Source organism: Microcaecilia unicolor, chromosome 6 (assembly GCF_901765095.1).
Source record: "Microcaecilia unicolor chromosome 6, aMicUni1.1, whole genome shotgun sequence".
Lineage (NCBI taxonomy): Eukaryota > Metazoa > Chordata > Amphibia > Gymnophiona > Siphonopidae > Microcaecilia > Microcaecilia unicolor.
The window spans coordinates 29,599,681-29,624,907 of NC_044036.1; the positions used below are offsets into that span (position 1 = coordinate 29,599,681).

Consider the following 25,227-nt stretch of genomic DNA (forward strand, 5'->3'; position numbering starts at 1 on the left):
GTCTTTGTGTGGCCTAACAGGCAATTTTCTTTCCTCTGTACCCAAGAAAGAATAGGCACATATCCAGTGATGGAGAAACATGATAAACTGCAAAAAGGGAGGCGCTGTACAAGTCTTTTAGCACTACAGAAATGATAAGCAGCAGAAGTGGCCTGGAAGTTCACAAAGAAAATGAGTTTCTTGGAGACAGAGGGAACACAGAAGGGTCAGAGAGAAGAAAAGAGGGTGAGTGTAGTTTAATGAGTCTTAGAAGCAGAATGAACTTAGAAGTATCATTTTGGTACCAATTTATTTTTGTAAACCTGTTGCACTTTTATTCCCACTTCTTGCACCCGACTGTTGCTAATAAACTGGAACTTGTTCCATCTTAAGTGTATAGTGCCATGAGATTTCTTGTGCAGCTATTCACTGTCCTTTCTCCACTCCTCATCACAGCACTAAAACTGTCGTTGAGAGGCATGAGTAGAGAATCCACAAACGTGGAGAACTCAACGAAATCCCACGGATAGTCACAATACAACAAAACAGTGGGTAAAAAACCTGGAGTTCCAGAGTGAAGATGAACCAAACTTTATTAATCAGTATATTGACTCGACACAACGTTGTGTTTCGGCCAAAGGGCCTACATCAGGAGTCTAAATACTTGAGAACAATAATGATGATCCGGAATTAGCAATGTTGTAAAATACAGTCTGTATTGTAGTGGTCTTAAAAAAGACCTTTGTTCTGAAGTGTGAGCCAGATCTCTCGCATGAGCGTCTGGGCTGTGCAGTCTAAGACGCTCATGCGAGAGATCATTGCTAATTCCGGATCATCATTATCATTCTCAAGTATTTAGACTCCTGATGTAGGCCCTTTGGCCAAAACACAACGTTGTGTCGAGTCAATATACTGATTAATAAAGTTTGGTTCATCTTCACTCTGGAACTCCAGGTTTTTTACCCACTGTTTTGTTGTATTGTGTTGAGAGGCATGAACCATAATTCTGCTGGGGATCCAGCGCACCTGTATTTTTAAGCAGGATGGAAGGTGCTAGTGTTAATCCAGAGCAATGGCAGAGGCTCCCTCCTCCTACAGACTGAGGTCAAAGCTGGATTCAGGAACCAATTGCAGGTCTCCTGGAAAGTAGTGCTGCTGGCCCACTGAGACAACCCCTATTCACCCATTTCATTCTTTGTGTCTATATTCAGTAAGCGAAAATAATAATCCTACATCTGTTTTGATTTATACCTTTATTATATGGCTTCCAGAGAAAGGATAACAATAAAAAAAGATGTTCCCTTAAAAATGAACATAGTAGACAATGGGCAAATGAAATATTTAAGAAGTTTTAAAACAAACATAGCCTGGTGGCTAAATGAGAATAATGTCTACTGCTGCATGGAAGACTGTTTAATTTTCTGTTCAACAAAGGCCTGAGGATGCTATGGAAGCAGAGTTCACAAACCCTGGGCGGAAATCATTGAAGCCAATGCTCAACAGAGTCATACATTGGCTGGAATAAGGGTATATCCATACCTTGCTCTGTGACTCTCAGTCAAGGACCATCATAACAACTGGGCTACTGGAAATTATAAAACTAAAAAGTAATATTCCACATAGTTGTGAATTAAAGCTCATGGCACCTTATCCCAGTACAGATGGATGCCTAATGGCCCCCAAAAAGAGAAACCAAACAATACACTGCCCACACAAAAATGGAATGAACAAATCAACCACTCACACTTCTGTGGATGACAGTACTGGGCTCTATGAAATACTTGCTTTCCTTTCAGATATTTTAAAGAGTTTACATTTTGATAAGTTTCCAGTATCCTTTCTAGAAGATTATAGATAAATATTTAACATCAAATAGTTAACACACTAATCCTTGCTAACAAAACTGTATTCTGTATGTTTTATTTAAAAATAAACAGAAAATAATGTACACCGAATAAATGATACCATTGGAAACTTCAGAAATTAAAGAATAACGTTAAAGGAGGAGCAAAGGCGTGACCAGGTATTCTGTGCCTAAATAATTGATTATCCTTCAGCGTTTCCACACTAGTGAACAGAATTTCTCTTGACAGCTCCTCGTTGTCCAATACTTTTTAGGTTCTTGATCTTAATTTCCTCCAGCAAAACCATACCTAAAATCTTGGACCTGGTGTACCTAGAAAATACAATTATAATAAAGAACATTTGTTTTAGAAACTGGGCAACATTTTATAAAAATCAAGATTTTATCCATTTATATACACATCAATTTTGATACAATTTTTAGAAGCCATTTATTTCAGATTTCAGTAATCTACAACAGGCCCAGTACGAAGCAGGACACAAACCAGCTATGCCCAAGATTACTTCAATCACTATAGATCAGGCATTCTCAATGCAGTCTGCAGGACACACCCAGCCAGTCAAGTTTTCATGAGATAGACTTGTACACAGTGGAGGTAGTGCATGCAAATTTATTTCATGCATATTGATTGTAGGTATCCTGAAAACCATGACTAGCTAGGTGTGTTTTGAAGATTGGGTTGAGAACTCCTGCTATAGATTAATATTCAGAAGACTAAGAATATAAATTTACCTAAGGAGTGAAGTGTTTTGGTTCTTCCTAGATTAAAATTACCCCCTTGCTAAGCAAATAGATTTAGATGCCTGGTTTTACTAAATTTTGGCTCCTGGATGAAGCCTCGTGTAGGATCAGGTCAAGAGAAGTTAGGCAGTCAGTGCCAATTTCAAGATATTGGTACCTTAGACAATTACAGTGTAGATGAATGGACCTATTTTAGACAACTCAAATTTAGGCACCTAAGCTATGTACTTAAAATAGGTCTCAAGTTATTGAGCAACAATCTCTTAACTACTAATAATTGGGTGCAAACAACCAATTACTGAAGTTAATTGGCACCACTTAGAATTTTCTTGCACCTCTAGCTGCACAGTATTCTACAAGGCATGGCACATCATAAGTAATTACCACTCAATAGCCTCCATTCCCTTATTGATTAAGGCAATAGAGAGTGTTGTGGTGGAACAACTAACATATTACTTGGAACATCATGACATATATATTTTTTTCATTCTTTTCCTTTTATTGAAAAAATGATACAGTAATACAGAATGGTCAATGAACAATACAACCATAAACCAACCCTACTGAGTAAAGCATAGAAACAAATGCTAATAACAATTTAGCCCCAATTCCCCAATCCCTCCCTCTCCCCTTCCCGGGTGGCACTCTGATCTAAGTAGCAGATGAAGAGGAGGCATCCGGACGTGAAGTCCATTGAACATATAAGTCCCAAATTTTATGGCATTTAAGTAGATGTCCTGTGCGCATAGCTGTGAGTCTAGACATCAAGTGAATATTGTCCAGCTTACGTAAAATTATCTGAAGGCCAGGGAGAGTGGGGCTCTTCCACGCTGCCTTTAAGACCATCTTACTTGCCACAAACACCTGCGTGGCAAATTGATGAATAGGCCTTTTAACTCCACGAGGCTTAAAATGAAGGAGACAAAAGTCCATTTTCATAGGATAACTGGCTGTAGTTACATTAAAGATAAATTTCAAAACATCCGCCCAAAACGTTTGAGCGTGCGGGCATGACCACCAAATGTGAAACATATCTCCCTCCAATCCACACCAGCAGAGTGCTGAACCGGAATGGAACATCTTAGCCAAACGCTGGGGAGTGTAGTACCAACAGTAAAGTATTTTGTGCCCATTCTCAACCAAGGCACCTGAGACAGAAATCTGAAGTAAAGATTTAAATACCTGTTCCCATTGTGGAAACTCGTATGTTACACCCATAGCCTTCTCCCACTTAGCTAGATAGTACTCAATGTGTTTACGGAATGAGAGGAGAGCCCTATATAGTCTAGATATGCCACCTCTCCCTCCCCCACACATAAGCTCTTGTTCAATTAGGGTCTCACACAAGCTTAGGTCACCTCTTGCCCTACATACGATGAGGTCTCGAAGCTGGTGGTATTGAAAGGCCTGCAAGGGAGAAGGCCCATATTCTTTTGAAGATCATGACATATTGTCTAGAACACAATCAGGATTTAGAACAGGTTTCAGTACGGAGACAGTAATGGTCACTTTAATATCGGAGATCAAAAAAGAAATCAGTGTAGGGAGACGAGTACTTATTATGCAATTTGACAGGTCGTGCATTTGACTTGCTAGATCACACTTTACTGGATTGGGAGGAGTGGACCTTAAATGGTTTGCAGGTTTTTTGAAGAATCATACCTACCAGGTCAAAATGCATGGCATGTAGAAACCTGGGTCACAGATTGTGGGGCTCCCCAAGGATCACTCACATCCCCTATATTGTTTAATGGATGGCTTGATTGACAGATTGTTTTTCTTGTTTTGGAAAGAGTTCTTTGTCAAGGAATCTTGATTTATTATTAGCAGTATTTTATCTCTAACAAAAGGAAAGGCAGGTCAAGGCTCATAACGTGAGAGCCTTAGTGCCTTCAGTGTCCCCTCTGAAATCAGTCTCCATGAAAAAGATTTGCAAAGCTGCAATGTGCGCATCTGTCCATACTTCCACATCATTCCATGTTGCTGTTTGAAGAGGGATTTCTGATTCAACAGGTCTGGTCAATCTGCCCTGCAGAATCTCTTGCGGTTTAAAATCCAATGGCATCTTCAAGAGGGCCCATTTTAAAATGAAAACAATTTGGAAATAATCAAAATATCAACCAGATCCAAGATGGCGACGGTCTGAGACGTGCTACCAGACGCGTCTCACTCTCCTCCATACGACGCTGTAGCGCCTGGCTCCTTACCTGATCCTCGCTATGGGGAAACGGAGAGGTAAAGTCAGGGAGATTCCCTCTCTCCCTGACGGGTCTAGCCAGCTTTGACAAGCGCAACCGGAGGACTTTGGAGTCGCGCTGGGTCCCGGGAGAGTTTCCACTCCGTCTGAGGAGGCTGCGGTCCCCCCACAACCAGGAAGTGGAGGCTTTCTTCAGAGCCCTTGCGCTCCAGCCCAGAGTGGAAATCGGAGTGGCCAGGGAGGGAGCCTGTTGGAGCCAAGTGAAGATCACGGTGCTGCCAGCCTAGAAGCCCCAGAAATGACATCTTCTCCTGTGCTGTTGTCTCAGACAGTGAGTATTCTGGAGCAGGCTGCTAAAGCACCGCTTCCTGTGTTAACTTTTGGGAAAATGGAAAAGCCTGCCGTAGTGACCTTGGAGTCACTTTGGGACTTAACCTTTACAGCACATGCTTCCCTACAATCTTTGGTGGTTAAAAATGCGGCAACTATAAAGACATTATCAGAAACTGCACTCTCTCAATTAAAAAAGACTGATTCTCAAGCCAAGGAAATTAAAGCTCTTACCGAAAAAGCTTTAAAATTGGAACTTGTGGGTCAAACACTAATTAAAGATAAGAACTTTACTTCTAGACGGCTGGAATATCTCGAGAATCAGTCTAAAAGATTAAATTTAAGGCTGATAAACTTTCCCAGTTCACCTTTGATTGCACCTGTTCAGATGGTGTTGAAATACTGGGTATGTCAGACACCTCCCTACCACCAATAACTCGTGCTTTCTATCTACAAACTGATCCATGTAAGAAACCAGGGGAACCTTTCCAGGTTGGTAGGGAGTTGAATCTAACTTCCTTTTTGGAGTCGTCTCTTGAGGTTGTAACAAAGCGGGCAACTTTATTGGTCACATTTGCTTTAGAAATGGACAGAGATGCAGTATTGAGGCTCTCATTAAGACACTTGGATTCAAATTTTTTGGGGTCTAAAATAAGAATCTACCCTGACTTATCTAAAGAGACTCAAAAAAGGCGTAAAGACTTTTTGGCTTTGCGCACAAGAACTTTGGCAATAGGAGCTAACTTCCTATTGAAATTTCCTTGTGTTTGTAGAATTGTATTTCAATCTAAACGGTTTCAATTCTTTGACCCTAAACAATTGGAGGAATTTTTACTAAGTAGGGAAGAAGTAAATGTAGTGGTATAGCCCCATATGTTCACTGTTTAACAGACATGGAGGGAACACCCGGGATAGGCGCATCATTTATTTGTATTACCTTAAACATTTTCTTTAAGATTATATAATCTTGCATCTTGGATTATTTCTTTAATTAGTGGTCGATAGATAGTGAAACTTGAATTTAAGAATTTCTATTGTTATATTATGTATAATTTCCAAATAGTGTATTATCACTCATAATTGTAAATTTATGTTTGTTAAAAAGTTTAATTAAAAAAAAAAAAAGAAATAACCAAAATATCTATAGTTAGATTTAAGGTTTGTTGCCTGTTGGCAACTCTGTTTTTCTGTTGTCTCCCCTCCCCCCTTTTTTTTGTTAAAGACAACCTGAAGCTAGGGATTCCCATGTGTGTAAACTGCCATCCTATTTGTCCTTACAGAAAAAGTTGCTTAACTGTAACAGGTGTTCTTACCACAACACTCGCCCACTTCACCTAGGAGTTGGCTCTTCTAATGATAAAGTTTTAGATGGAACTGATACGGCCCTATACAATGACCCATGCATGGAAACCAGATGCATGGTGCACTACACTAGATTACTTCAACAGCTAGGTTTACTTTTCTTTCAGTCTGGTACTGGAAGATGATATCACCCATTTGCGAGAAGCGATACCCTTGTGTTCTAGAAAATGTGTGTTACAGGTGCTTTCGGGATAGCAGCACACAAACTCTACAGGTTGCAATACATGTACCAGTGTCTTCAGAATCAGAAAAAAACACTAACCCTTCCCCAGGAGAGAGAGAATAATTTTTTTTCTTTAACACAATATCCTGAACCTCCTCAGTAGCCAAAGGGGGCAGAAGAATGGCTTGACTTAGAGCATCAGGCCTCTGTGAGGATGTTCACACCAGGCTGGTAGACATGCTTGTACCAGCAAAATCCTGTTCTGCAATAATCTTAATAAAAAAGGACTACAACCTCACTCTCCAGACCTTCTCGTCAGTGCCAAGCAAGCTAACACAACTATGAGGCAGCCCATCCCATACAAAGAATAATTCTTCTACCATAGAAGGTATTACAATCCATACCAAAGGCAGAGACAGTCAATTATGCGGCAACAACACAATCACAGAAGCCCCACAACAGGGCCAGAGCCAGCAGAGAGTCAAGTCTACCTTCCAATCCAAATCTGACCCTGGGTTTTTGTTTTGTTTTTTTAAAGAATGAACAGCATAACCACTCCTCAATGTTCCCAGCCCTGGAGGATAGCAAAGTCCAACTCTTCTATGCAGCATGGCAAGGTGATGACAATCAGATCTTGGGTTCTGAGGATAGTCAACTAGCATTTCAGGCTAAAGTTCTCCCAGATAGTAAAGAACTGTCTCCTTTGCATCTACAGCCAAGACGTAGTGAAATGAGCCCCAGAAATAAATATGACCACCTTCTACTCCAGGTAGTTCTTAATTCCAAGGAAGTCAGGAGGTTTGAGGCCAATAGTGGAAAAGACCTGAACAAGTTGCTGGTTTGAATAAAAGGTTCAAAATGAATTTACTGCAGACCATACTCCTTTAATATAGCTTCTACCAGTTTCCCAGATCATCACTGGAGGTCTTTTTAAAAGACTGGTACTACATTGACTACACTCCAGTCCTCAGGTACTGTGGCCCTTTTAAATGATACGATACCGTAACTTCATATGTGAGGTCTATCAGACGTTGAACTCTGGGATAAATATCATCCAACCTTTGTAAAAGTCCTAGTCAACCAACAGTCAATACCCCCAGGTTGTCCCTCATAATCCAAGGCCAATTCACAAAAAGACAAATCAATAGTGTGGCTGATCTCATCCTACTAATTGATTTAAAAAACAGCAATTCTCTGTAAATAGTAGGATAAAATAAGACACCCAAAGTGTCCCCCTTATACATCATACACATACTGAAGGCCCAAAGAGGCAGTGACTGCAAACAGTCCCATACATGCTAAGAAAATCCTTTGTTTTTCAGGTAAGTAACTGTAGTTTTTGGTCTACTTGAATTAGAGGTGTACTTCCTAGGGATACCCTTTTCCATTACCAATTACTTTTCTCTCTCCCTCCCCTCATGGGTCCCAATATACATAATATTTGCATTTGCAGCACGGCGCAACTCAAATGCATATAGACAAACCAACTGACAAAATATAACTACTAATTTAAACTCAACAAATAACCAATACAGCTTAACACCAGGAAATGTCTAATGTGCTCCTTAAGTTAGCAAGATTACTGTAAGAGAAATTCAATTTTGAGAAAAACAGAGTGGTAAATGGAAGTAACAATTACCTAAGCAGTTAATGTGTCTTTGTCACCATCTTTGTGTCATTAAGTATAGTTGTTTTGATGTCATTGCTCTCCAATGGATCATAAAAATATACCTAAATAAAATGAGCAATAAAGAAAAACATTATTATTTCACACATCTATGTATATAAAAAAATGATGTTCAGCATGATACACATTGAAAACTCAACTATTCAGCACTTGTACTGCGCAGCATACTTTTCAGAGATAAGGGCAAGGAATTCTATAGGGTAAAGAAAAGATCTGACAGCGATTACAGACCTACTTCCTGAAGGTGTACCACATCTGTCAGGAAATGGACTAAGACTATTACCACAAATTTTGGGGGAAACAAATATAAATAGCTAGACGGCTGGTGGGTGTGATGACCTGCCTGTCTAGTGTGATGATAGTGGGTCTCATGCTAGAGGCTGACCAAAACTGAATATGTGGCCAAAATCTATGGCTCGGTTTCAGTCGGAACTGGAGCCAAAACTGGCCCTGCCACCTACCGCTGCAAGCCAGGACCCCCCCTCCCCCCCCCCCATAGGCCCTCCCCAGGCCTACCTTGTAAAGGCTTTGGTCTAACGGTGTCTTTGGGGCAAAAGCATCCTGAGTTATTCTTATGCCTGTCAGCTGTGCTGTAAAAATGGTGTACGCAACTTCCCGCTGTAGGTCATAGCTGCCATTTTGGAATTGGGACTGGCCTGAGCAGATGCAACTTGCTCTTGCTCAGGCCATTCCAAATTCCAAAATGGCAGCTGTGACCTCCCACAGTCTTGCAGGGGGAAGTCACGGCCAACATTTTGGAATTGGTAATGGCCTGAACAAGTCGCTGCTGCTCAGGCTGTTCCTAATTCCAAAACAGTGGCCACCACCTCCCACACCACTCTCGCAAGGTTGCAGTGGGAAGTCGCAACCGCCATTTTTACAGCACAGCCGACGGGGCAGGAGCAACTAAGGATGCTCCTGCCCTGAAAACACAACTAGACAACCAGGACCTTTATAAGGTAGGTCTGAGGAGGGTCTACAGGGGTGCTGGGGGGAGGCTGGCTTGCAGCAGGCAGGGCTACAGATACCAGTTTACACCAAAAATGCACAGGCACTTTCAGCTGAAATCCAAACCCGGAGGTCGGGACAATTTCCATGCCAAATCCAAAACTCTGTTAGCTTCTCTCTTATATGCCTCCTAGATGGGACTTTAGAGTGTGTTGAGGAAGAGTCAGCTGACATGGAACATGCAGGTACCAGTGAACACAGGAAAACGCAAGGTGGCGGCTCTGGAAAGCAAAATTTAGAATTTTAGGGAGGACATTCTAATTCAAAATGTCCAGAATAGAAATAGTTCCACATACAAACACCACAAGCAGACTGAGTTTCAGAGTGTTAATGCATGGAGAAGATAGAGCAGGGAGGGGGAGCAGGCTTTACGTTTTTTAAGAACTAGGGAACATTTTGGTGAAAGATCACATTACAAAGGTTTACGTTCCATCTTAACCAGAATGTACCAGGCTCCTGGTGCTAAAAATAAGGAGACTGAGCACCTCTTATATTAGATCTTAGAAGTAAACCGACAACTGCTCAAAAGTGTATGGTTCAGAGAGCGGTATTATCTCTCAATCCTGTTAAATTAAGGAAGTTAAGACTATTCTGAAAGAGAAGATATGATTAAAGCTGATATAGCTCAGAAGGGTTAAGAGCAGACTAAGAAAATGCTCCCAAATTACTTTAATGAAATGCTAACAATAAGCAAGGAGATTAATAGGAACAAAAAACAGATTTAGCTGCAAATATCAGCATCTCAAACTTGGTAGAAAGAGGATAACCAATGGGTTTAACACAGCAGAGAAGATCAAACTGGTACTGTAATCACACCAATTGTTAAGAAATGCATAGAACAGAATAGGATGAAAACTCTATAGGATATAAACTGCACTTTAGAATCTCTACGGATAGAAATTCCAAATACAAAAGTGAAAAATAGCAATGGGTATATTCATACATACGCCCTACCGAAAGCAGAGAAGGAAATTGCAAACAGATTAGAAAGGCTAATGAAACTGGCAAAACAATAATAATGGGAGATTTCAATTACTCTAGTACTGATGTTTCAACAAGGCACATAAAGTTTCTGGAAATCATAAACGACTGTTTCACTGAGCAGCTAGTATCAAAATTGATAAAAACAGAAGTATATTAGAGTTGGTTCTTAATGAATCACAGGACCCAGTGCAAAGGATAATTGTAGTGGGGCTACCTGGGAAGAGTGATTATAATGCAATCAAGATCAACATTAAAAAAATTCATCCAGTGATTATATCTACTATATTAGTATTTTAACTTTATTTATTTGTTACATTTATATCCCACATTTTCCCACTTACCTATTTGCAGGCTCAATGTGGCTTACATAGTACCGGAGAGGCGTTCACCAACTCCGGTATGAACAAATACAAAGAGGCATATTTTCAAAGCACTTTGGGAGGCTAAGTTCCATAGGCTTCTATGGAACTTTGGGAGGCTAAGTGCTTTGAAAATGAGCTTGAAAGTGATGTTGTGGTAGGATAAGGTTCATGTGGAACAGACACATTTGGGAATCATAGAGCGGAAGAGTTATGTTATGACCATTACGTGCTTTGGTTTCGTTGTGTTGCAGAGTTCAGACATTTAAGTTGGATCGGTAGGGTAAACCTTTTTAAACAGGTTAGTTTTTAGTGATTTCCGGACGTTTAGGTGGTCATACGTTGTTTTCACAGCTTTTGGTAATGTGTTCCACAGTTGTGTGCTTATGTAGGAAAACCTGGATGCATAAGTTGATTTGTATTTGAGTCCTTTGCAGCTTGGGTAGTGGAGATTTAGATATGTTCGTGTTGATCCGGATGTCTTTCTGGTTGGTAGGTCTATGAGGTTTGTCATGTATCCCGGGGCTTCGCCGTAGATGATTTTATGAACCAGGGTGCAGATTTTGAAAGCAATACGTTCTTTGATTGGGAGCCACTGCAGTTTTTCAGAGGGGTTTTGAGCTTTCAAATCGCGTTTTTCCAAATATAAGCCTGGCTGCCTTGTTTTGGGCAGTCTGAAGTTTCTTTATGATTTGTTCTTTGCATCCCGCATAAATTCCGTTGCAGTAGTGTACATGGCTTAGTACCATTGATTGTATCAGGTTGCGAAATGTTTCCCTTGGGAAGAATGGTTTCACGCGTTTGAGTTTCCACATTGAGTGGAACATTTTCTTTGTTGTGGATTTCATTTGGCTCTCTAGTGTAAGGTTTAAAAAGGAGACTGATAAAATAAGAAAATCTGAAAAGAAAAACTAGAAGTAGCAGTTAACACAAGGGTTAGCAGCTTGGATGAGCACGGAGGTTGTTTAAAAATACTACCCTTGAAGATGTGGTTAAAGAAAAAGTTTAAAGAAAAACAACTGACAGCAAGGTTAAATGGTGAGGTAAAAGAAACAATTGAAGCCAACGAAAAGCAAAGTACAAATGAAGAAAATAAAAAGGAGCGAGCTAGACTGTCAAAGAGGCAACAACCAGTAATTAAATTTTTCAAGTGCATCAAAAGCAAGAAAACTGCAAAGGAGCCAGCTAGATGGCTAGATGACAAGGGAGCAAAAGAGTGCTTAGAAATGATAAGGAAACAGCAGAAAAGCCAAATTAATTCTTTGCTTTAGTCTCTACCAAAGAAGATACTCACACTAGAGCAGTTCTTTGAGAGTAGCAAATGTAATGCCATTCTTCAAAAAGGACTCCAGAGGTGATCAAGGAAGCTCCAGACCAGTGAGCTTAAGAACGGAACCGGGCAAAATGGTGGAAGTTATTAAGAACAAAGTCACTTAATGGAGAAATTAGATCTTACCTGCTAATTTTCTATCCAGTAATCCTACCAACCAGTCCAGAACCTGTGGGTTATGCCCACCCATTAGCAGATGGAGACAAGATTTAAAAAAAAGGTCCTGTGTACTTTGCCCAATAAGGACACTGTGCAGACTTAAATCTTCAGTATTTCAAAGGGGAAAGCGATGAACTGATTTTCTTTTTTCTTGAAATGTCATACTAATACTATTCCTGTTAACGTTGTTAAACGAGCTTTTTGAAAGTTAAACTGATGGAGAAAATTGAACATGAAGAAAAAGTAACAGTTCCCAATCAGACCAAAAGAGCAAGATTACTATAATTTTAGAACAGTATAATAACTCTTGATATAGTAGGGATTCTGGACTGGTCTTGATGGGACTAAAGGAAAGGAAATTAGCAGGTAATTAATTTCCTGCCTTAGCAACCTCACCAGACCAGTCCAGAATCTGTGAGATGTAGCAAAGCACTTCTCAAGATACTAGTACTGCAATTAATACAGCAATTTCTTCTACCATACTACTTCTCTGCCTGAGCAGGATACCCAACCTGGGATAAGAACAGAAGGGGCTACAATGGCACAGTTAAGTCAGAGAATGAGGTGATATACCAGAGGTGAAAAGTGGGTACATTGAGTATGTCATTGGCTAGAGATGAAGCTAAACTTGATCTCTGCAGCAAAGTTCCAATCATTTTATACGAGACTGGGGGGAGGTGAATGTACAGGTAGAAGCTGCACACACAGAGGGGCTACAAACCTTCACACAACATGAACAACTTAAGCAATTCTAAGGCACAGTTGATTTGGGATTATTATGTTTTTTTGGCCTGGCAGTTTCTTTTGGCTTTCAGCTCAATTGCAACCAGCCTCCTTCAGATTATTATGTTATGAGCCTTTATTAACAATTACCTGAGTTATTTCCCTTATTTTGTATTCCTTCCATCTGAACCCTGCTATTCCAGAGACAGTCCTGAGCTACTTCTTTCACAAATTTAGAAGACTGGACCCTAAATCTGGCCTCTGGACATCAGTGCTGACCTATTTTGGGCTTACCTCCCTTGTCCCCTTACTCCACCAGAGCTGTGAAAGCTGTTGCATGCCCAACTAGCCCCAAGAACAGAGATGTGGTGAAGGAAATGAACCTAGGGCCTCCTGATGGAAATGTGTAGTATTACTACCTGGCTGGCTGGATTTAGGATTTTTTTAAATGTTCAAATCTGTTTTATTAACAATAACGGTAAATAACAGACAAATTCTGCAAAGCAACCGCATGAATACCGAATACCATCAACACACTCTAACATCATGAAGTCTTTTCACATTCCCCCCCCCCCCCCGATCCCACCATCCTCCCGCTCCCCAACCCTCCCCTCCCTTCCCCACAGCACAGGTAGTCTAATCTTCGGATCATATCTGCAACATTTACTCTGGTACTGCTAATTTAAGATTCTTCTCCTCGCCAGAGGTTGCAGTGTGTCCCAAAAGTTCTCCCATGTCCTCTGGAACCTCTGGCCCTCTCCAGATGATAGGTCCAAAAGTCCACGCCTCTCCAGCTTTAAGAGTTCAATCATTTGTATTCTCCAGGTTCCTACAGAAGGAGCTCTAGTATCTCGCCAGTGCAGCAAAATTACTCTCTTTCCCATCAGCATTGCTCTCTGCAAAAATGACCTGAAAACCGGAAGAGCCGGTTTAGCGTATTTGTATTCGTCAAAAAGTATCAAAGGGTGTCTCTTTACTGTACGGCCCTAGTATCTCTTTATCTCACCTAAGATTTGAGCCCACAACTGCAGAACATGGGGACAGAACCAGAACATGTGACCCAGTGTGGCTTGGGTCTGGTCACACCACAGACATGTGTCCGAGCTGGATTTAGGATTTTAAGGTGCAAAGTACCTTAAGTGGAGGAGTGGCCTAGTGGTTAGAGTGGTGGACTTTGGTCCTGAGGAACTGAGTTCGATTCCCACTTCAGGCACAGGCAGCTCCTTGTGACTCTGGGCAAGTCACTTAACCCTCCATTGCCCCATGTAAGCCGCATTGAGCCTGCCATGAGTGGGAAAGCGCAGGGGACATATGTAACAAAAAAAAAAGTAATATAAAAACAAGGAGGCATTGCTGAATAAGAAAGAAAATGTGTGACTTACTCTGCAGCCAACAGCAAGCAAGATGTCAAGCAGGACAATGGCTGCTATAGTAGCAACTGCAATTTTCCGATTGTCGTCTCGTACTGCGGGCCAAAAGGTCAGAACTAATACTGACCCCGAAAGGCACATGGCAAGTACAACTACAACCCACTGCACCACATCCAAAGGAATAATCCATAGTACCTGCACAAGAGAAAACATACCTTTAGCTCAACTCTAGTGTGACGATCTTCTGACCCACTGTTTAGAAAAAAAAAAATGTAACGCTTTTATACAAAATACAGCTGAAACCACATTGAAGACAAACCAATTTTCAACTCAAGTACATAATGATTCATCCTAAATGGTAAAGCAGAAAAAACATGTTTATCAAATTCACTAATTCCATCATGTATATAGGCACTTGCTGCTCACTGAGTCAACACTGGCAACTCTTAACCCCCTCTTCTGCTCAGTAGCTTTCTTGAGCAAGGCAATTTAGTTTAGTCTATGGTAATGCAATGCTGTCTCAAAACTATAAATATAATGAGGTAATCTCCTTAATCGATTGAATATTTATCTAGAAAATAAGGAGATACCACGTTGGTCGTGGTCGGAGTGTAAGAAGGACACGCACGTTTAAACACCTGATAAAGCTAAGTAATATCTGGTGTGGATTCAAATGCACTAAGCGACTTAGTAAAAATTGAAAATAGACATATTTACAGAGGTTTTCTGACCGATGATGAAGCCCAGCCCCCGAAGCTTTAGTAATGCTGGGGGCTTCTTGAGGCCTTTCCTCTGTAAAACGTCCTGATTATTTCAGTGATTGTTTTTTCAGTCAGACATTTTGATGCTAGTTCTTGTGATATCTCCTTATTTTCTAGATAAAAAAAAAATACAATGCTGTCTGCCATCTCCCAGTTTCAGGGGTTTAAATGCAGTGCCAAGGGCTCAAAACCAGCCCAAAAGGTAACATGGATACTACGTATTTCTGAAGTGCTAGGCTAAAAGAGAATATGAAGAAAAACTTGCCAAAGAGACAAAAACTCATAGTAACATCTTTTCAGGTACATCAGATGCAGAAAGCCTGTGAGGGAATCTGTGGAACCATTAGATCATTAAGAAGTAAAAGGGGCACTCAGGGAGCACAAGGCCATAGGAGAGAGATTGAATTAATTCTTTGCTTCAGTCCTTAAGAAGGAAATGTAAGATATCTACCTGTACTGGAAATGGTTTTCAGGGGCGACAATGCAGAGGAACTGAAAGAAATCTTAGTAAAAGTGGAAGACGTACTGAGCCAAATCGACAAGTTAAGAAAGGGTGATAAATCACCTGGATTGGATGATACACACCCCAGGGTACTGAAAAAACTCAAAAGAGAATCCACCTGCGTGGAGAACTCAAGAGATCCCACGAAGAAACTCAAGTCAGGGAGGAGAGTGAAAATGAAAACCAAGGTTTCCAGAGACAGGACCACAAAAGATCTTAAGTAAAACAATCTTTATTGGTAATCAGCATTTTTTCAGCAATTTTCACAAGATTGCTTGTCTTACTATCCAGTTGGAATTTTATACCACGGTCTTTTTAAAGACCATCACGGCCCAAAAAGGGGGTGGGTGGGTTTGGGGGGGGGGGGGGGGAAATCAAGGGAAAAACACTGACGACTGAAGAAAGATGAATAGTTGTTTGTATTACTAGCATTGAATTCTTGTTGAAGTATTAAGTATGTTCGTTTCTTGTGACTTTTACGTCAATAAACAGATTTAAACAACAAAAAAAAGACCATTAAGGCCAATCGCTGTGATTCCTGAACTCTCATTTTCTCAAACAAATACACAGACTCCTGATGCAGGCCTTCCGGCCGAAACACAACGTTGTGTTGAGTCATTTTGATTACCAATAAAGACTGTTTTACTTAAGATCTTTTATGGTCCTGTCTCTGGAAACCCTGGTTTTCATTCCCACTCTCCTCCTTGACTGAAAAACCTCAAGCATGCTGATCTGCTGTTAGTGATCTGTAACCTGTCGTTAAAATCATGAAGGTGTTGATAGAAGAATGAATTGCACTCTTATTATCCACCATCTGATGGGCCACAAAAACATAATTGGTAAGAAAGTTAATTTTGATTGTACAGTGTGCTAAGCTATATAATATCTGTTTAGACCACATTGAATAGTTGCAATTATTTGTTTATATAGTGACAATGTGGCACAGGACAATAAAGACACTTTTAGTTACACTGAAGAACAACTTGCTGCTATTTCTCAACGAATAGCTTTGCTGAATGATGCTAGTCTTTATGTTTTTTGGTTTTATGTTTAAAATTATGCATATTGAATTGTAATCAGCCTAGAATTGCAATAGTGCAGAATAGAAATATTTAAATAAATAAATAAATTTGCAAGATCAAGATTGGATCGTTATACATGACATCAGTATTGTTGTTGTAATGCATACTGCCAGAGATCTGGACGTATGAGGGGTGGAGGGGGGGAATATAGAATATGTTGAGGTTTGTTTTTTTTTTAAATATCATCAATAAAAAAGTGTTGACATTTAAATCTTGAGGGATGGTTATGGGAATGAGTAAGGTGTGGAGAAAAATGTTAAAACTCTGATGATGAGATTATTATTTTGCTGTTATTCAGATGCTTTTGTTTTCAATTCATTGTAAATTGAGCTTTTTTTGGCTGTTTATTTTGTTGAATCATCAATAAAATTGTTGAAACTTAAATTTGCAAGATCAAAACTCGATATCATGTTGGTCTGAATTTCACAACTTACATAAAAGATTGATTCAAGCTCAACTACATGGTAGCACCATGGTGCAATATAAGACTCGTTATATTCCATGGGGCCTACAGGTTTACAGAGTGCCTAAACTTTTCACATATGACCAAGTCTTTCTGTAAAAATGGAATGCTATTAATAAGTGTAGTTTAGACCTGATGATTCTTATAGTTGAAACAACTGCATCAGTAGAATTAGAAATTCAGTCTTCGATAGCAGATTTACAGCAACAGCTTAGACTCTACTAACTTGCAGTTAGGAGAAATGTGCCAACGTGGCAGTTATGCTCGATGGTAGCTGGCAATGGGGTTGTATACCCCCTCATTCCAGAGCTTCCTTTCAATTGAAAAAGACTGGCCTGTTGAGAGATGGCAGAAAATTTGGGGCTCTGTACGTAATTTGAATTTTTCTGAGAGGGACCATTGGAGATCTCCTTTGGTACTTGCAGTTATATCCTTGCCCTCTTACCTCCCAGTGGCGTACCAAGGGGGGGGCGGTGGGGGCAGTCCGCCCCGGGTGCACGCCACTGGGGGGGTGCCGCGCACCTGTTGGCCGAGTCCGCTCGTTCCCTCCCTGCTGCTCTCTCTGCGCGGAACAGGTTCCTTCCTGTTCCGGGGCAGAGGGAGCAGCAGGGAACGAGCGGACTCGGAGCCGACAGGCGGGCGGCACCCCCCCCCCCCCCCCCCAGCAGGTAAAAATGCACCGGGGGGGGGGGGGGCGCGCTGCACCCCAGGGGGGGGGGGGCACATCGGCGATCCGCCCCAGGTGTCAGCCAGCCTAGAAACGCCACTGTTACCTCCCCCCTTTATTTTTAATTATTTGTTTTTTACATACGCAAGAAATATTATTGAAATATGGAGGTTTAATAAGGCTAGATTTATGTGATGCTCTCTGTACAACTTTGGTTTGTTATGTTTCTTTTTTTGTATGCTTTTGTCTTGTAAGTGCACTCTGCAGTTGAATAAAAACCTCTTGTTCACATAAAAGAAAGACTCGCCTCCCGCCACGGAGGTATTTAAACATCTCTCTAATATCGATCCTTGATTGAAAGGCTGGTACTATACATAGCTGTTATATCAAAACACAGTTGGGACAACTATCCACAAAGTCAGTACGAATCAACATTGACTCGACAGCACTTAACAAGATCAGAAAGCATTTTGATAGTGTGTTTACCTATAGGAAGTATGACCAAACAAAACTCCAACTTGGTTAAACATATATAACTACTCATTTTATCTGCACAAAAAGCACAGTATATGGTATGAACAGAGGACTCAACAAAACAATGCATATTTTCTCACCTAATTATTTTTTTTTATTACTACTACTACTACGTTCATTGTATAAATTGATTTTTACAACATACTCACCGCTGTTGGAATATAAATAAAAAGTGAATATCCATAGACGCACACAATCTCCAAAAAGGAATAGGAGACTATGTTCATAACTTTGCTGTTTCGCCACATCAGGAATCCCCAAAGGGCCAGCGGGACCAGCCAGGCATATGCATAGATAGCTGTTGCTGCTATGGACACTGGAAACAGAAGATTACGCAGATAAAATGCAAGATTTTGTAAAGGATTTAATACCTTTTTTTTTTATTTGTGGCAAACCGAATTATGTTAATTTAAGGGTCCTTTTACTAAGGTGCACTGAAAACTAGGCTGCGCTAGTGTAGGCGTGCATTTTGGGTGCGAGCAGATCCATTTTTCAGCGCGCCTGTAAAAAAGGCCTTTTCTTATTTTTACCAAAAATGGACTTACAGCAAAATAAAAATTGACACGCATCCGTTTTAGGTCTGAGGCCTTACCGCCACCCATTAACTTAGCAGTAAGGTCTCGTGCGGTAATCGTCTACGTGCGTAGAATGACGATTACAGCCCAGTTTCCGCCACGCACAGGAAAATAAAAATTATTTTCTGGCGCGCGTAGTGGACTCGCATAAAAAAACGGGCTAACACGTGGCCCAGGCAGTAACTCCAAATTGATGCACGTAGGATGCGCGTACGTGCCTACACGGCTTAGTAAAAAGGCCCCTTAGTTGTTCATTTACAAAGTGGAATGGCCAGCACACACACGTAAATTATATCTATGCAATCAGATTAAAATTAGTCCACATTAAAAACCAGGGCAGCTGTGATAATTCCCAGTGACAGGACTGATTATCCAACATCTTTACACATAAGACTCCCAACATAAAATTACAGTGTCTATTTATGACACTGTAATTTTATGTTGGGAGTTACTTTGGGGTGCAGATTTATTAACAGTTAAAAACTTGACAAAGTACTTGAACCCTCCTAATTTCATAATTACAGTCCTATTAAATTATGTCTCCTAATACCCAGCTACAAATTGCATTAGGAGGCCAGGACCAGAACAGCAAGTCTTCAATGTCCCTCACTGGACTCCAGACCAGTAACCCACTGTGAACAAGAACATGACCATTCCAGAAGTTCGTGCTGACAGACCATTACTGGAAAGTTTACCATAAGTAAACAAAGCTACCTGCCCCTCTGGTCAGCCATGGCCATTTCAAGGGCCCTGATTGCCACCATACACGGACCAGACTGATACAGAGAGCGACCATACATTGACTATGCTTGAGGAATCCTTGCTGCAGGGATCACTGGCCCTCTCTTTAACTATACCCCACCAAGGGGCTTAGGCATCTTGTGACTTAGGCTTGCCTGTGAGCTCTCACAATCTATAATCCACTAACTGGAATTGTCCCTATCACCTGCTGGATAACCCTCTTTAAAACATCAAAAACAAGTCCTACCCTTTGTCCAATAAGTGAATCCAAGAGTAAAACAACTCTGGGCAGTTGGCAACTATCCAGTAACACATACAGGCCACCACGGCAATTTAGATGTCCATCAGTCAGAGACAAGAGTGGTACAGTCGAAAGCAAGGGTTAATCTCCGATTTATTACATAAGACTGACCATCAAAGCCATTATGAGTGCAGTGTTGTTCCTGATATTGTCTATTAGGTGATATCTAGGTATGCAATCCAAATCTTTGCCCCCGAGATGAATGACTACAATCTCAAATAATGCAGCCAACTCAAGAGAGTTTCAGTGCCTCTCCCTCCTGCCCAGCTGTTGCACCCGCACATTGTGTGCTGCTAGGCCAATCTTCATGCATCTTCTGGCCCAAAAGCCAAACATGTGATTCACTATCCATACCATTCATTGCTGTCTGCTGAGATGTGTAAGAGACAATAGAGAGAACTGTTATATATGTCCCACACTATCAATCAACTTCCTGACACAGGACAGGTATACTGTGAAACGCCACCTGCCAGTATGCTGGAAGGCACACTGGATGAAGTACTGGATGGCACACCTTAATGAAGAAGTACCAAATATTACAAGCATTGCCCCACCTCCAAGAGGACCACCATAAACTGGCATGGATCAAGAACTGGCAACATGTATTCTTTCACATTTCTTACCAGGCTTGTGGCCAGTGAAGCTGTAGTCACGCCACTCCTCAAAAAACCATCACTAGACCCTACCTGTCCCTCCAACTACCGCCCCATCTCCCTCCTACCCTTCCTCTCCAAGACACTTGAGCGCGCAGTCCACAGCCGCTGCCTTGATTTTCTCTCCTCTCATGCCATCCTTGATCCGCTTCAATCCGGTTTTCGCCCTCTTCACTCGACAGAAACAGCACTTTCTAAAGTCTGTAATGACCTGTTCCTTGCCAAATCCAGAGGCCACTACTCCATCCTCATCCTCCTGGATCTATCCGCTGCTTTTGACACTGTCAATCATGACTTACTTCTTGCCACACTGTCCTCATTTGGGTTCCAGGGCTCTGTCCTCTCCTGGTTCTCCTCCTATCTCTCCCACCGCACCTTCAAAGTTCACTCTCATGGATCTTCCTCCACCCCCATCCCCTTATCTGTTGGTGTTCCCCAGGGATCGGTCCTTGGACCCCTTCTCTTCTCAATCTACACCTCTTCCCTGGGCTCCCTGATCTCATCTCATGGTTTCCAGTATCATCTCTATGCTGATGACACCCAACTGTATCTCTCCACACCAGACATCACCGCGGAGACCCAGGCAAAGGTATCGGCCTGCTTATCCGACATTGCTGCCTGGATGTCCAACCGCCACCTGAAACTGAACATGTCCAAGACCGAGCTTATCGTCTTTCCACCAAAACCCACTTCTCCTCTTCCTCCACTTTCTATCTCAGTTGATAACACCCTCATCCTCCCCGTCTCATCTGCCCGCAACCTCGGAGTCATCTTTGACTCCTCTCTTTCCTTCTCTGCGCATATCCAGCAGATAGCCAAGACCTGTCGCTTCTTCCTCTTTAACATCAGCAAAATTCGCCCTTTCCTCTCTGAACACACCACCCGAACTCTCGTCCACGCTCTCATTACCTCTCGCCTGGACTACTGCAACTTACTCCTCACCGGCCTCCCACTTAGCCATCTATCCCCCCTTCAGTCTGTTCAGAACTCTGCTGCACGTCTCATATTCCGCCAGAACCGATATACTCATATCACCCCTCTCCTCAGGTCACTTCACTGGCTTCCGATCAGATACCGCATTCAATTCAAGCTTCTCCTTCTTACCTACAAATGCACTCAGTCTGCTGCCCCTCACTACCTCTCTACCCTCATCTCCCCTTACGTTCCCGCCCGTAACCTCCGTTCACAGGATAAATCCCTCCTCTCAGTACCCTTCTCCACCACCGCCAACTCCAGGCTCCGCTCATTCTGCCTCGCCTCACCCTATGCTTGGAACAACCTTCCTGAACCCTTACGCCAAGCCCCCTCCCTGCCCATCTTCAAGTCTTTGCTTAAAGCCCACCTCTTCAATGCTGCGTTCGGCACCTAACCCTTACCGTTCAGTGAATCCAGACTGCCCCAATTTGACTGCCCCGATCGGACCGACCGTTCACTTGTCTATTAGATTGTAAGCTCTTTGAGCAGGGACTGTCTCTCTTTGTTAAATTGTACAGCGCTGCGTAACCCTAGTAGCGCTCTAGAAATGTTAAGTAGTAGTAGTAGTAGTAGTGAAGCTATGCTACCTTAGACTGATAATGTCTCAACTACAATCTGCCATCCAGCATGGGATTTGATAGCCCATCTTCCAGTGTGCTTGCTTTATGTACTGTAAACAAACAATGGAGGATGCTACACAGAAGTGTCCATCTGCCAAAAGCAGTAAAATGTGCCAAAAACCAACAAGAATTCATGTACAATGGGCTTTCAGGTATCCAGAATGGAACCTCTCTCACACATGCTCCACCATGATGTGTTTTAGCATGAAGGCTATAATTAGATTAGGTCACCTTTGGGATTTGACAAAGGCAGCCAGATCCACCAGCTGAGTGTGGACTTCCCCCCCACCACACTAGAGATCCTGGACCCTTTAGCGTACATAACACACTCCAATAGGAAGTAAATGGGGGTGGGACATGCTGCCAACCACAATGTAGGTACATATATAAGCCTTTCAGGTAGCAGAGACTAAGAATCTGTGCAGCATGTACTATGCATCCTTGTTCCAAAACCTCAAAAGGTAACCTGGAACTGGGGTCTCTGTTACCTGGTACCAGCTTGCTTGTTTTTAAGACTAGATATATTGTTAATCACACCAGGATGCAGCTAAGCGATTCCAATTTGAACAGCCAAAATTTAAAAAAACAATGACAAGAACAAAAAAAAACATGAGGAGGAAGGGCATCCGGGGAGTCTTTGAAAGCCACTAAGGGCTCTGGTTACTAAGGTGCACTAGCGTTTTTAGCGCATGCACAAAATTAGGGTGCGCTAACTTGATGGGGGGGGGTCTGTAGTCAGTAGCCTTCTAGATGCCAAAAATGAAATAAGGTGTTTAGGTTCCCAAAAGACATACTTATTAGACTGATAGTAACAAGGATATTTCAGGGGGAAAAAAAACCCTAGCGCCTAAATGAAGTACACCAGGATTAAACAATAGAAATTGCTCACACATTTTTTTTTTTGTTGTTGTTGGTTTTTTGGTTTGTTTGTTGTTTTTTTTTTTTTAGTATATCGAGTAACATCTAGAACCCCCCCCCCCCCCCATAGATTTTATTATCTTTAAAAATTTGCTCTTTACATTTGAAATAGTTAGAAAGCAAAAAAATCTCTCTCAGTACTTGATATCAAAGTCACTATCATAATCCTTCTGGAGTCCATAGAGGCCCTAGTACTCTGAACATTCCCTCCAATTTCTCTAGATTCTGAAGAATCCATGGTTAGTTCCTCTTCATTAATAGATCTTTCTCACTTTTGAATTAGCAAATACACCTAAGGCCCTGTTTACTAAACCGCATTATAGCCATGTTATAGTCTTTAACGAACGTTAACCGTGTAAGCGCCTACAATATCCCTATAGGCATCTACACAGCACACACAATAACTGTAGGCGCGTTAAAAACGCTAAAGCACCTTAGTAAACAGGACCCTAGATATAGAAGGTATGGCTTCCTGAAAAATTTTCAAAAATTTCAATAAATATACATGAAATAGTTCCATAGCCATGGTATTAGAAAGATTAACACTTCTAAATGTATTTTCAATATTTTCCACCTTTAGTCATAGAAATATATCATTAATACACGCACTTTGAATAGCTTGAATTTGAACTGAAGTTTGAAGTTCCCCAATACTTTGGCCTTGTGCTGCTGAAGATTTTGAATTAGCAATTTACTCCTCCACAGTGCTAATCTTAGTTCCTCGTATTGGCGCAGTTGAAACTAACCTATGAATAACTGGAGGAAGCATTCTCGCCAAATCTGAGACAGAAATCCAGATTGGTTCCAAAGTCCATTCCAAAGGTTCCTGTAATTGCAACTTTGGTAGCTCTAAAAGTATCTTGAAGAATCACAAACTCAACTCACACACTTCTCCAGTCTGACTGCACCTAAACCCGACTGACTGCTGCACGCTCTCCTCCAAACCACCTTACTCTCCTACAGTGACGACATCCAAACTCAGACTAGGACAAGCTTCCATCACATCCAGGGCTGCCTCCAGTGGACAGGAAAGCTGGTCGCTGCCTGATGATCCAGGCTCAAAGAGATCTCGCCCCGAGTGCTCCTGACCTCCATCTGCCAAGGGCATACTTCCACTAGGACTGCTCCAGATTGGTTGTTAAATCTCCCAGGTCAAAGGAATTAATTGTTCTAGGAATAGCAGTGGCTGGAGCGGGAGGATGAGCCAAACCCCCGCTTCTGACCATCCTTTCATTTCCCCACTGGGAGTAAAGAAATAATAATGCAGAGACGCCGTCAGGAGTCAGTAGGTAGAGGTCGTCTTGGATCTCCACTTTCTCTAAGTAGAATTTAATATTTAACTTTATCTTTAAATTAACCTAGAATTTATATTCCACTTAACTCGTATGTTCAAGGTGGATTACAATCCATAACTACAAAACAGAATACACATCACATTTTAAATGCAGAACCAGAATTTAAAACTAGTGAAGGATATTATAAAGGCAGGCTAATATATGATGGCTTGCTCCGTGAAGCTGGAGTATATCTTAGAAGTGTTTTCTACAATTTTGAGAATGGAATACATTTTAATCCAATTGCACTGCTATGTTGCTACTACTCATCAGGGTCAGGCCATTTCCAGTTTTTGAAGCTGAAGGTCCAGTGCTAAGTGTTCGCAATGTTAGCCTGGACCCAATAAAAAGTAGAGCGGCAGCAGGAGAAGGAATGAGGGGAAGATAGTGAACCCAGAATGGGGGTAGAGAAGGGGAGAGTAGGAAAGGGAAAGGAAGATGCTGGACTATGGGGGATAGGGCTTTGATCGATCACAAGGGGGGGGGGGGGGAGCAATGCACAGCTGAAGGTTCCGCGAATCAGATACCCTTGAGCCAGCTCCGTCAAAACCACTCTCTGCCTCTGGAAGGTCATAGTGCCAGGCCTTGCTTTTAGTAGATGCAGATTGTGCTTAATTCACCAATAACTTATTTTTTGCACTGCCCACAGCAAGTGCTTGAGGCACTGATTTTTAAAAGACTACAGGGGAAGGGTTATTACTGAAATACTCTTCAGAGGATTCACAATGAAGATAGTACTTTACACCGTTGTAAGAAAGATGCACGACAAAGCTCTCTATGTTGGGATTTGAGCCTTGGTAGATCTTTCCCCAGCAGCACTATCAGGGAAATGTGTATTCTGGAGA

The 25,227-nt window shown here is 41.6% G+C and overlaps 1 protein-coding gene across 3 annotated transcripts in view; it reads right to left on the bottom strand.

Annotated features, from left to right (window-relative positions):
- Window positions 1–1,213: 1,213 nt before the first annotated feature.
- YIPF1 (Yip1 domain family member 1) overlaps window positions 1,214–25,227 on the bottom strand; it is a 40,334-nt gene continuing 16,320 nt past the window's right edge. For all 3 annotated transcript variants that reach the window (XM_030206577.1, XM_030206576.1, XM_030206575.1), the window contains exons 7-10: window positions 18,415–18,581; window positions 14,269–14,451; window positions 8,276–8,367; window positions 1,214–2,155 (exon numbers count right to left, since the gene is read on the bottom strand). In XM_030206577.1, coding sequence (XP_030062437.1) covers window positions 8,284–8,367; window positions 14,269–14,451; window positions 18,415–18,581 — 434 coding nt within the window. In that variant the 3' untranslated portion in view covers window positions 1,214–2,155; window positions 8,276–8,283. The remainder of the gene's footprint in view (window positions 2,156–8,275; window positions 8,368–14,268; window positions 14,452–18,414; window positions 18,582–25,227) is intronic.